General features: G+C 40.9%; 2 protein-coding genes across 2 annotated transcripts; one reads left to right on the forward strand and one right to left on the reverse strand.

Moving 5' to 3' along the window:
• Positions 1-4,385: 4,385 nt before the first annotated feature.
• On the forward strand, positions 4,386-6,538 carry atp5mf (ATP synthase membrane subunit f). The gene is made up of 4 exons (XM_061700232.1): positions 4,386-4,429; positions 5,288-5,395; positions 5,485-5,601; positions 6,400-6,538. The coding sequence occupies exons 1-4, from the start codon at positions 4,414-4,416 to the stop codon at positions 6,426-6,428; spliced, it is 270 nt and encodes an 89-aa protein (XP_061556216.1). The 5' UTR covers positions 4,386-4,413; the 3' UTR covers positions 6,429-6,538.
• A 42-nt stretch (positions 6,539-6,580) lies between these two features.
• On the reverse strand, positions 6,581-10,883 carry cpsf4 (cleavage and polyadenylation specific factor 4). The gene is made up of 8 exons (XM_061700231.1): positions 10,498-10,883; positions 10,331-10,381; positions 10,004-10,156; positions 9,809-9,904; positions 7,758-7,851; positions 7,562-7,634; positions 7,288-7,449; positions 6,581-7,130 (listed from the first exon to the last, which is right to left on the reverse strand). The coding sequence occupies exons 1-8, from the start codon at positions 10,598-10,600 to the stop codon at positions 7,062-7,064; spliced, it is 801 nt and encodes a 266-aa protein (XP_061556215.1). The 5' UTR covers positions 10,601-10,883; the 3' UTR covers positions 6,581-7,061.
• Between the last annotated feature and the right edge of the window lie 2,462 nt (positions 10,884-13,345).

The raw sequence follows: 13,345 nt of genomic DNA on the forward strand, positions 1-13,345 counted from the left end.
GAAAGTCTAAGACAAATCAAAACACACTGATAGAGTTAATCCTTTGGACACTCTGAAATCTCATGTGATTTTCTGAGCAGTGGTTCCATCTCCAAGTTTTTATTTTTACAAATTTGTTTTCCAGAAAATGGAGGTTCAACTCCAAATTTGTACAACTTTTCTGACCTCCGACTTCAGTGTTACCACCGTTTGTGTACAGTACACCAAGTTTCAGTTTTTCTGACACATCCATCCATCCATTTACTGTACCACTTATCCTCAGGTATAATAATAATATTTTTCTTTTGTTTAACCAGGTAAGGCAATTGAGAACAGTTTATAATTGACAGTGCTAACCTGGAAGCAATTTAGGGTTCAGTGTTGCCCAAGGACACTTTGTCAGCAGACAGTCAAAGCTGAAATTTGAACCGCCGACCCGATGACCTCCTCTAACAACTGAGCAACAGCCACCATTAAGGTACAATTTCCTGTACACTCAACAATATCATAATCAAAAACAAAATGATAATAAAAATAGTGAGACTGCACTTATTTAGTCCATATTGTGTGAGTGTGGTCTAACTTCAATAAGCTTGTATGCATCACATTTAAGAGTGTGAGTGAAGGACTTTGATTCAGTGGACAAGACCACTATCAATATTTGGGAAGATATAGTCCTTCGGGAATTTTCCCACACAGACTGTCTTGTCTCTCTCTGTTTCCATATCGTTCATGTCACTTGTAAATTGAACGCCTCACAGCAGGTCCCAGCGCTCTAATGGGATAGTTGCAGAAACAGGAGACAGTCCTCTATAGCATCTCTGTCTGACTGATAGGTCCCATGTTTATTGGCCACAGAGGAGAAAAAGAGACATTGACAAGCGTAAAGGACACACAGGGGGAAAAGAAGATGTGGTGCATGACGGACGGATGAACAGGAAGTGGCTGTGTATTAGAACCCCCCACTTTATTCTTCCAGCTTTTTCCCCTCTTGGTTCAGACTGCCATTTCTTTTTGTATTCCCTGGCATCCTTTTCCGCCCCTGTCTACTCTGCTCCCAAATGTCTTTTATTCTCATTCCGCTATTCTGACCGAGCGCTTCTCCGGCCTCCTCCTCTTCCTCCACCTTTATATCTCGCCATCAGCTTCAAAGAGTTGTCTCTGTGGCAGACCTCCAGGGCACCTGCCTCTTCAAGTGGAATCAAATCATCCGTCTCACACTGGTTTCCTATGTATGTGTGTGTGGGACAGTGGGTGCATGCATGCGTGCCTGTTTGTGGGTAGCCGGTACAGACTACTGTGTGAAGTGCACTAAGGCCTAAGGCGGAGCTGCAACAAACAAGTCAAACACGAAAGCAGTGAACAAGCACGTGAACCTGGACAACATGTTTATTTCTTCTTATCGATTTATTCTAGAAATGCTCTAAGTCATGTTGCAATGCTTCGAACGTTAACTGCCAAAATCAAGAGTGTTTGTTTTGTTTTGGTACTTTGTGTGTGTTCTCGAGCAGGGTGTCAGTGTGTTATTGTTTGCAATTTTGACAGTTGTTTTTGACAGTGTTTCATTTTATTTTCGATTACAAAGTATAGTGTATCTTTTAACAAATGTACTTTTTATCTAATGCTATTTTGTACTGTATATCTTCTATTTTCATGGATTTATTTTATAGTTGTGCAATTATTTAAAATAATACTTTTGTATTTTAATATAGTGTAAAATAGTCCACATGCATTTTTTATTTGCATACGGACTCATATGAGTTTCACGTGTACATGCAGATAAGAACAATTTAGTCGTTATAGCTTTTTTTTTTAATTAATACATTTAAATTGTGATTCAACAAGTGAAAGAAACGGAGCAACATACTAAATACCCACACAATTCCCTTAGAGTTAATAGTAGCCTAGATGTTGGACTTTTAAATTAGAATATAAACATTTTATGAGTTTATAACCATTGGAGATGTCAACATGGTCTAAAAAAAAGAGTATTCGTTCTTCATTTTTAAATAAGTTAGGTATTTTGTGAAGGGTTAAAGGGGTGGTTAAACTAACGGAACAGCTTAAATAGGCAGAGTAACTTTTCTCCACATGAAATGGAAAACATGAAGAAAAAGAGTTACAAAAATCAAAGGTTTCACTGCTTTCATGACATAAGAGAGCTTGTCAAAGGTCCACTGCTAAGTCTACCCAACAAATCTAAACATATTTAACGCGCTTTTCTTTGAATTACTTGTGCGTTTACTATAGTCACTGGTTTACAATGAAAAGGACAAAGGGTAAGAAAGGAGAAATAACTTTTGAAGTCAAAAGGGGTATCATAGTGGCAACTGGTCAGCACATCTACCTCACAGTTCTGAAGACCGGGTTCAGATCTGGCCTCGCCTGTGTTGAGTCTGCATTTTTTTCCCGGTGCCTGTGTGGGTTATCTCCGGCTACTCCGGTTTCCTCCCACATTTCAAAAACATGCATGGTAGGTTAATTGAAGACTCTAAATTTGCCCATAGGTGTGAATGTGAGTGTGAATGATTGCCCTGCAATTGGCTGGCGACCAGTTCAGGGTGTCCCCCACCTCTTGCCGAGAGTTAGCTGAGGTAGGCGCCAGCACGCCCGTGATCATAGTGAGTACCAGCGGTACGGAAAAGGGATGTATGGCTGGATGGAAGTCAAAGTACATTTAATTATAAACAGCAGGCTGGGTGTGGGACATTTATAAGTCTTCCATCTAATTAAAGTAATTGCAGAGAGGCTGGCAAATCATTCTAATAAAGGGAAGGGAAAGAGCCTTGGATGAAGGCCAAAACCACTTCTGTGCAAAGTGTGTGAGTGTGTTTGCGTGCGTGTGTGTATCAATCTACAGTCCATCTCTCATCCTTCTCTTGCGCCTGGCCCTTCTACTCACACATGACAAAATTAGATCTCTTCTATATCTGCACGTATGATACTTTATGTTTGACAGTGCTGCGGGCAGATTTGCTGTTCTTTGATCGACCACTTTCACATCAAAACAATCCCCCATTTGAGTCTCTGGAGACTTGACTGAAAGTACAATTGTTTTTTTGTTTGTTTTTATAAAAAGCCTTGCGATGCATTGGCAGCCTGTTTAGGGTGTAGCCCACCTCTTGCCCAAAGTCAACTAGGATAGGCTCCAGCTCGCCTGTGCGACCCTAATGACAACAAGCGCTATAGAAAAGGGATGGATGGATGTTTTGATAAAAGCTCCAGGTCATTTTTTTTTTTCAAACAATTGCGAAATGACACCAGGCAAGCAGGAATAAAAGGTCAGCCTAAACATATAAAAAAGGGATAAACTAATAAATTAACTAATTAAACTAATAATTACCAGTTTGCATAGACATCACGTTAGATTACGTTGACTACAGTATGTGTAAATTGTAATTTATTCCTAAATGGTTAAAGTTGCAAGTTGGTTTGTCCACTGTAACTCAGTTACATGCCATGTATTTGGTACAAAGGGCTTCAGTGGGGACTTACTCGACTTAATGCATTTTTTCATACCACCATCACTATCACATCGCAATTATAGAAACCATCACAACTACACACAAAAAAAACGCAATATGACAGCACACAACTTTGCCAGGTCCATCATCTATGACAAAAATGTTTAAAAAAAACAAAAAAATTAATCCAATATACTTACCAGAGATGCTGGTAACTAAATGGATTATCGTGTGCAGATTGCTCCAGCTGTGATTTGCTAGTCAAAGGGTGGGAAAATACTCACATTACCCTGTATGGTGAACTTGAAATCTAATTGGGTAAAGATACAGTTCCATTGCTAATACAGTGTACAGTAGTTGAGGTTACAGCAGCAAGCGCTACTGATTCTGAAGGCCCTGGGCAGATTAAATTGACATGGCAGCACATAGAGGCTGAAATGAGATTGGACAAATAAATAAATAAATAAATAATAAAAAATCAAACATCCACAAAAAAATACTGGAAGCAGTGCAGCCAAGAGAAATACTATGAAATGATGAGAACAGTTAGACATTAATGAATAGTTTCATGGATCAAATATTACAATTCAGGTTGTAAATGTAGGCCAGTGGTTCTGATGGTGTTTAGGCCAGCAGAGGCAGAGAAGGGCTTGCTGGCCCTCTTGGCTTACCACTGCTAAAACTACAACTGAAAGCCTATCCTTCAGTTAGTGTCAATTGTATTCTAACAATATATTTTTGCAACAGGGGAATATTACAAGTCTTAACAATTATTTGAAAACTGTTTGTTGAATTAAATGCACCTAAACTGTTTATATTTCACATTTGCTGTTTTGTGCTTGTGCTCGCCAAAGATTGATTTCATCCATGTTGCTGTCCTCTAGCGGAAAGACTACAAAACTACATTAGCTCCCATAATGCACTTCTACCTGTTCCCATCATTCTCAGCAGCCGAACTCCACCAGTCAAGATGGCGGACAGACCAGGTACGTAGCATGTCCTCTGCTCAAATATTCACAATCGGGTCAGTTTTGTGGGCTGTATTGATGAGACAATGCGACATTTGTGCACATTTGACGTGTTTTATCAAGTCAAATTACCGTGAACGAGTCTTTTTAATTTTTTTAAAATGTGTATGTTAGCCCAAAGGCCGCAGTGGAGTCACGTCAAGGACTTTGCGTGTCATTGCTAATTATGTTAAAAAATATATATACATTTTTTTTTTTTTACCTATTAAAACAAAAACAGTCTGATATACGATTTGGCTCAAAATATTTCTGTTATCTGGCCAATCAATGTATTTAATCAATGCATTGCTGTCTTGGCTAACTTGCAAAGCCAGGTCTTAAAGACTCCCGTTTACTCGTAGTTTAAATCGTATAAAAAACAGTGACAGTATTGTAGTCTTATAAAGGTATTTTTATTTGGGTTACCATTTTACGTGGTATGTCAAACGCCAACTTTCCATTCGAAAATCTAAAAGTAACGTAAAAAAATAACATACAAACATTTATATTCTTTTGCTGTTGTGCCATTTCATATCCCTCCATAATGGAATTTTTAATTCATCAAATTGGAAACCGCCCGTTAAACTGATTGGAAATAGGTTTTATAGATACATTATGACACATACTCACCTGTAGTTTGGAAAAAGGGGGTATAAACACAGCTATTTGTTTGTTTTGTTCAGATACTTGCTAGTTTTAGCAGCGTTCATTGTGATGTTGATTTGTCCTCAGTGTGTTAATGCAGGTTGAGCACGTTGCTTCCATAAATGAAATGAGTGCACACCATGCTTCAGGTTGATTTCAACAGGTTTTATAATGGTCTCCTCATTCTAATAGTTCCCATAGCTGAGAAGCGTCTGATGGATGTGAAACTGGGTGAGTTGGGAAGCTGGTTCGGAGCACGAGACTTCACCCCTAACGGCGTCATCTCTGCTGTCCGCAGAGGTAAGGATACCTGCTTTGACTAAAAACCACAGTTCAATTGAACTTTTGGCGCGTCATTTTATTCCCTTTTGTCATTTCACCTCCTTTAGGCCATGACAGATACTACAACAAGTATGTTAACGTGAAGAGGGGAGGCATTGGAGGCGTTGCTATGCTGCTCGTTGGTTATGTGGCTATCAGCTACTTGTGGGAATACGACCACATCAGTAAGAAAGACTCAGCTTTCTGTTTACCTTTTGCGATATTGCTTCCAACTTAGAAAAGTATAGACTAACACTATAGAACACAAAATATGTAAATTTATTACAGCTATGAATCAACAAATTCTGTCTGCTTGATCAGTAAAATAGTTTACAGGGGGGGCCTGTTTACAAGATTCAGTTCGGTATGGCAGCGACGTAACCCAAATTTGTACTCAAGTTGTAACATGTCTTCGTCCAATGTTTCCAAACTACATTTGAACATTTTCACCCAACATTTACTGAATTGTTTGAAACGAAAACTGAATTTTATCTCAATTTACTCACAAATTCACTCAAAGTCTAGGCCTCCTGTTTAGTTGAACACAAAGCTGCTATTCTGTTGTATGTATAGCAACAGGTTTGATACACAGGTTAATTGTACCTTCTGCAATATAGTTTAAGAGCATTGAATTGTTCTACCAGTCTCATATGTCGCTGGCATAGATGAACAAAGATAAGTTTGCAGTATATAGTTTTGGGATTGAATCCATTCTTCGCAGTACATTAGTGGTTGGGAATGACTGTCGTCTACCTCTGGTAACACAGTCGTAATGTCAAAACTATAGTAAATATCTAAAACGCACTGAACATGTCTGTCATGTGACATTCTTAAGCAGCTGTGCAAACAAGTTCATTGCATGCTCTTCATGAGCTAGCCCCTGTACAGCATTTTACCGTCCACAGCAACCCAATTTAACTGGCTTTTAAACCCATTTTCAGGAAACCCTGGTTTAATGTGAGCGTTGCTCTCTTTCCTTGTAGAACATGATCGCTGGAGGAAGTACCACTAACAAGCTCCATCAGACCTTCTGCGATGGACCGTTCAGCTCTTCCTACTCTTTGTTTTCTCAGCCCGTTGTTCAATGTGACCGTTGTGACCAATAAACAATATTAAGAGTAATTGTGGCTTTTGTTTTGTGCCCCCCCCCCCCAAAAAAAGAAAAATACATTGGATATTCTTGTTCAGGATTTCAAATGCAACTCATTTTAGAATGGAACATTTATTTACACATTGAGAATGTGTCCTCACACGTCATCATTTATGAAGGTATGAAGACAGTACTTATCGGTGTAGCTACTGTTTCTTGTGAGGAGTGATTTCTGGGGTTTGACGCATTTATGAAATAACTGCAAATCTTTAGTACAAAAAGGCTAACATAAGCACAACTAATAGAACAAATAGACACTATTTTTGTCTGTGAGAATTCCAAGTATCCCACACGACAATGGCATCTTGCCATTTTTTCCCCCCACACTGTATAAAAGGCAAGAATACAAATTGATGTAAATCTCTTTGTGCCTGTGTATGAGTCGACTGACTAGAAAAAAAACAAATCACAGGTTGTTCTAGGGATTTCAGTTGGGAGGTCAACCTGTAAAGTGTCCACCATCTTCCCTGTTGTCTCATTACACCAACTTTAAGGTCACTGTCCAATCAAGAAGGCAAGATGGCCCTTATTACACTTGTTGGCGTAGTGGCCCTTTTCTCCGCACTGCGCACACAGAAAAAAATTGTTAACAGGAGGAATTTGTTTTACTATAAAAGCCAATGACCCTACCTCAATCTGGACTCATAATATTTTATAAAGTGCTCAAAATGGCTAATTTTTCTATACATAACCACAGTGAGAAGCACACGAGCTGAGTCACCTTGTAGCAGGTAACCTGGTCCAGTGGCCGAGGCCCTCTGATGGGAATGACATGATTCTGTTGCGTGACAGGCATGGAAGAGTTGTTGTGCGACCGCGGGCCCGGGCTGGCGTTGCTCAGGTGGATGGCTGAGAATGACGAGCGGCCCATGATAGGGCCCGTCTGCAGGAGTCAAAGCAAGGACAAATGATTCTTTGTCAGAATACTAATGCCGACACAAACGTGATGACCATCATAGGGTGTGTGTGTGTGTGTGTTAGAGCATGAGTCTCACCTTTATCTGATTTTGGTTTTGTAGTGGCAGAGGAGGCTGCTCAGGAGCTCCCATTGGCAATTCAAAACGAGGACTAACAAGAACAAAACAACCCCCCAAAAAACTGAAATTTCAGGATAAACAGAGTGGAGCAAAACTGCTTTTGTTTTGCATGAAATTGAGATATTTTAATATTGAATGCAAAATAGATACCTACTGCATAAATTTGCAAGACTTTCCTTCTGGACAGAAACCCACCAGGTAGTTCACACAAATCACCCTTCTTGTGTGTCTGTGTCTGCAGTCAGGACCTGAAACAGGAAGATGCACGAGATTACGCTTTCGGTCTGCACATCCAATCATTTTCTTTCGGCTCAGGATCAAACCCACACCCCTCAGTTTGGGAGACAACCATTCACCAACCCAAAGCCATGCTGATGTGAAATGGTGTCAAGTCCTGGCATTACGGCATTCCTTTAAGCTGTGATACCGATGGTGGCAGTCGTCACACACTATAATCGATATAAAAAAAAAAAAAACTCTGGTAAAAGTAGAAGAACTGATTCAACTCCTTATGTTAAGAACTACAGACCCTTAAATGAATTTGTGTACAAAAGTGCATATATATATATATATTATATACACCGGTATACATGTCAATATAGATACAATTAGGCTTTATACGATCAGGATTTTTGGGGCCAATCACCGAGTTTAAAAAAACGACCACCGATCCGATCACAAGATGGAGCCATGTGTCCATTTACATGACTTGTTCATTTCTTGTATATACGCGTGTACTGTATACTGTATCTATCCATCCAGCCAACCATTTTCTGCACTGCTTATCCTCACTAGAGCCGCGGGCGTCCATCCATCCATCCATCCATCCATGTGCCGCTTCTCCTTACTAGGGTCGCGGGCGTGCTGGAGCCTATCCCAGCTGTCATCGGGCAGGAGGCAGGGTACACCCTGAACTGGTTGCCAGCCAATCGCAGGGCACATAGAAACAAACAACCATTCGCACTCACAGTCATGCCTACGGGCAATTTACAGTCTCCAATTAATGCATGTTTTTGGGGTGTGGGAGGAAACCGGAATGCCCGGAGAAAACCCACGCAGGCACGGGGAGAACATACAAACTCCACACAGGCGGGGACGGGGATTGAACCCCGCACCTCAGAACTGTGAGGCTGACGCTCTAACCAGTCTGCCACCGTGCCGCCTGCTGGAGCCCATCCCAACTCAAAATGATTCTCTAGCATATTAGACATAAGTTAAAACCATCAATGACCTGTAGCGGGGCATTCAAGGATTGGCCACTGACATAAGTTTAGGTCAGATCAACATTACAACATGACAGAAATAATGGGTCCTAACTTACCATAATTAAATTACTTTATTGCAATAAAATTACTTTAATAAATACTGTTCATGACATGCTTAATCTAACTTTCTCACTGTTATTTCTCACTATATGGACAGGTATTGTCCAGACTTTGCGTCCGTTTGGCTCCACCAAAAACGGATGCAGCAAAAATTTCAACAATTACATTTTTTTCTGTCAATACGGGGTGCTGTGTGTACATTAATGAGGGAAAAATTAACTTAAATGATTTTAACAAATGGCTGTAATATAAAAAAGCGTGAAAAATTTAAGGAGGTCTGAAAAATTTCCGTCCCCACTGTACGTGTTGTTTGTCTGAAGACTGCAAAATAGTCCCAACCGATGACATGTTTTTTAACCGACAAGATTGAAAAAACTTTATTTAAAACTTTACAGTACTGCGCCACAAGACAAGGGTAAAAATAAACTATCTTTTGGATTCATACGCAACAGCGACACAGAGTTAAATGTCTTGTGCGAAGCCGACCGATGACGTCATTGATCATATCGGCTAATTATGACATGAAAGCAGATCGGCATAAAATGCTAATTATCGACCGATACCGATCAGATCGGTGTATAAAGTCTCTATACAATAGCTGTTTTGATAATATAGGATAAAAATTAAATGCACATAATATGGTTTCTCTTTTGGCGGAACTTGTAAAGGTCATTTTTAAAGCTTATGTGATAGACTGTGGCACTTTCATTGGCTGTACATCCGTGCTGTTGCGACACCACTCACTTGCGATTCGATATTTGGAATCACAGCCAAACAAGTTGTAGACGGCCGGCAACTCATGAAAATTTGTTGCAGAACCTAAATGCCTGAATTGTTCAGTGGCATCGCTCGGTGTGTGTGGGCTGGCTTAAGAGCGTACCATGTTTGCAGAATCCTCGGTCATACCAGGGACAGTCCTTGATCTTGGACTCAGGATCGATGTGCAGGAATGGACATTCCTTGTTGCTACACTCACCTAAGGGAGGTGACACACACAAAGTATATTTATTAAAAAAAAACAAAAAACAATCACGGGGCTCTTCTGTGAAACAATGCCCAGGTCATGTGAACACACCAAACTTGGAGTAGAAATAGCATTCAGGCATCTTCGTCATGTCATACTCGTGGAGGAACTCGCACTGATCTCCTTTTTTGCAAAGTCCTCTGAGCCAGTGCTTGCACACGACCGTCTTCTCTCCACTGATGTGACGGAAAGGACACATCCCACCTAGCGATGCAGAGTAAAAAAAAAAAAAAAAGTTTAAATGATGATAATAATAATGATGATAAATTAATTGTTACACAGGCAACTAGTGTATTCTGCCCACGGGGCGCAAATAGAGCGCTGTTACATTATTTGTGGTCGCTGTTGACTACATGAAGCATCGTGCTTTGTTTTTACCTTTCATGCACGCAGCTCTCATGAAGAACTCACATACAGCAGACCCGGATTCTAAGAGGGTGGTTGGGGGGCAAAGCATTGAGGAAAACACAAGCATCAGCCTTCAGTGGTCTGGATAGCACTTGTGCTGTTGTCACATAGCGAGCAGTTAGCATGGGAGCACTTACTGTCCATTCCGGGGAACGGCAGAGGCTGAGCCCCCAGCTGTTGCTCCACGGCAATCTCCAGGTCGAACTTGATGTGGTCCGCGCTAGCCAGTAAATCCTGCATGCTTGAATGCGATGAGCTCGTCGATTCCCGCTATGAAACAAAACGCCTCTGTTAGCTGCGTACTGTCGCGCTAATTAGCCGGTCATTTCTTCCCCCCCGCCCCCTCCAGCCGCCAACCAAACGCCAGGTTAGCCCTGAAGACGCTGGGTAAATTCCCCAAGGAAAACGTAAAACACTGCTGTATTTTATATACTGGAACACTTCAATCCGGGATTGGTTTAAAAGAGTGTTTTTGTCACGATACAGTTTCCAGCCTACCCAGAGGCGCGCGGATTGACCTTTGACCAAATAACGTCACTTCCGTTTCCTGTGAGTGGCTTTTCCGCTGCCTTTTTTTGGATTGCAACCAGCTTCCAAGAGCATTACCGCCACCTACCGGACTGGAGAGCATTTTAGTAGAAAGGTAGGGAGCTAAACTCCATACATCCCAGATTATTTCATGATTATTGCAGAAGGATAATTTGGCAGGGTTATAAATGAGAAAATTCGAGTACATTAAACAAAGCATGTTCAAAATTTATTAAATGCCCCATTTTGCCTAAAGGTAAACAAACACATTTCAAAATTATTAACAAGAGCTGTCCTGTGGCAGATTTTCTGAAGAAAACATTTACATTTATGGTGGAACATTGTTTCTTGATGGTGACAAAACACTGGATCTTCCATCCATCCATCCATCCATCCATCCATCCATCCATCCATCCATCCATTTTCTTTACTGTATCTATCCATTTTCTTTACTGTATCTATCCATCCAGCCAACCATTTTCTGTACTACTTATCCTCACTAGAGCCGTGGGCGTCCATCCATCCATCCATTTTCTGTGCCGCTTCTCCTCACGAGGGTCACGGGCTGCTGGAGCCTTTCCCAGCTATCTTCGGGCGGGAGGCAGAGTACACCCTGAACCAGGCGACAGCCAATCGCAGGGCGCATAGAAACAAACAACCATTCGCACTCACATTCACACCTACGGGAAATTTAGAGTCTTCAATCAACCTACAACGCATGTTAGAATCTTGACTCTGGTCTTTCAGATGGGATTTGCATGTTCACCCTTTGCTTGTGTCGGTTTTCTGTGGGTACTCTGCCTTCGTCCCACATTCGAAAAACATGCATGGTAGGACGACTGACGAATCTTAATTTTGAATTTGAGTGTGAATGCTTGCTTGTATGTGCCCTACGGTGTACCGCACCTCTTGCTCAAAGTCAGCTTTGGTATGTAGTTCAGCATTTATAGCGCCACATGGCAATTATTTTCTCAAAGCACTTTCATGTGGAGAATGTTTAGGCACACACTCCTTATGGATCTTTAAGTAGACAGTACATGTATGTGAGATTGCTCATGCACGTTTAAATTAGGTAGGCGCTACCGATCAATGCAAACTAGAACTAGCAGACATTCCAACAGCTTCTTCCCTCTTGCAATCAACGTCTTAAACACCTAACCTACAATTCCATTGCAACATGCTGGTAATTTTTTTGTCTTGAGTTTGTTGTCACATTTCTGTGGGACAATTATATATTACTCGTGCACTCACTGTAGTAGTCTCGCCACGCTGCACTATTTGCATATCTGTTGTTGACCAATACTGGCCACTCATGCCAGAGTAGCATCTGCTCCATTTGCACACTGACTGAGGAGTAGCTGCAACATTTGCACAATCAACATTGTACCAGATTATCGCGCTACTAGTCACGTTAAACTGCATACACTCCTTGAAGTCTCGGCACCCTTTGCACAATGGTCATTGCACCGGACGATTGCAATATTCGTCATTCGAACTGCTCCAAGTGCTTGAGGAATCTGCATCTTTTTGCACAATTGTCGAAAAAAAGACAAATGTACCGGCATTACCAGATAACTAGCAACCCTTTATTGCTCAGTGACTGTTTTTTGTCAATGTCTTTACGTATCAAAAGTGTTCTATGCCAATTGACTGTCTGTTGTCGTACTAGAGCGGCTCCAATTACCGGAGACAAATTCCTTGTGTGTTCTTTGGACATACTTGGCAAATAAAGATGATTCTGATTCTGATTACAGCAGGGAAAAATCCTACCCCAATTTAGAGGCTCTTGTAAGTTTTACATTAAATTCAACACCAGCGGCTTTAGGTTAGAATCAGTTCATACATAAGCAAAATTATTCTTGCAAATGTAAAACTCTGTTATTCCATTGGCAACAACGCTTTATCGGTCATACAATTGTGATTTCTGACGACTACATGGTGCTTAATCATGAAAGAAGTCTCTTCAGTGAGGCAAAGATACAATACAGTAGATTTGGATATTTTAATGAATATTTAGCGTAAATTCAAATGCAAGATCCAGCTGCAGTGAAGAAGAGCACACACAAATTTAAAGCCTGCTCTAAGTGCCCTACGATATAAAAACTTGATCTGCTTTTTCCTTGACAATGGCCAAAAACTTGAGCTCCTTGATTGTACGAGCGATGCGGGCCAAAGCGACTGGAGTGGACCATCGAAAAAAATAACAGCTGGCAACTCTTCGCCTCACACAAGCAATTAAGTACCTCTCGTCGACGGACATGCTGCAACGGAAGAACTGAGACCCTGTATCGGATTTTGAGGCCCCACATACAATATACTGTGCTCTATTATTATTATTATTTTTATTGAACCACAAAAACATGGCATGGTTTTCATGGAAGAAGCAGATGAGCACAAAGAAGAGGAAATGTGCAGAATAAAGAAAGTGTGGATATTTTGAGAGGCTGTTGGGCATGG

Source organism: Phycodurus eques, chromosome 16 (genome assembly GCF_024500275.1).
Source record: "Phycodurus eques isolate BA_2022a chromosome 16, UOR_Pequ_1.1, whole genome shotgun sequence".
In the NCBI taxonomy this organism is placed as follows: domain Eukaryota; kingdom Metazoa; phylum Chordata; class Actinopteri; order Syngnathiformes; family Syngnathidae; genus Phycodurus; species Phycodurus eques.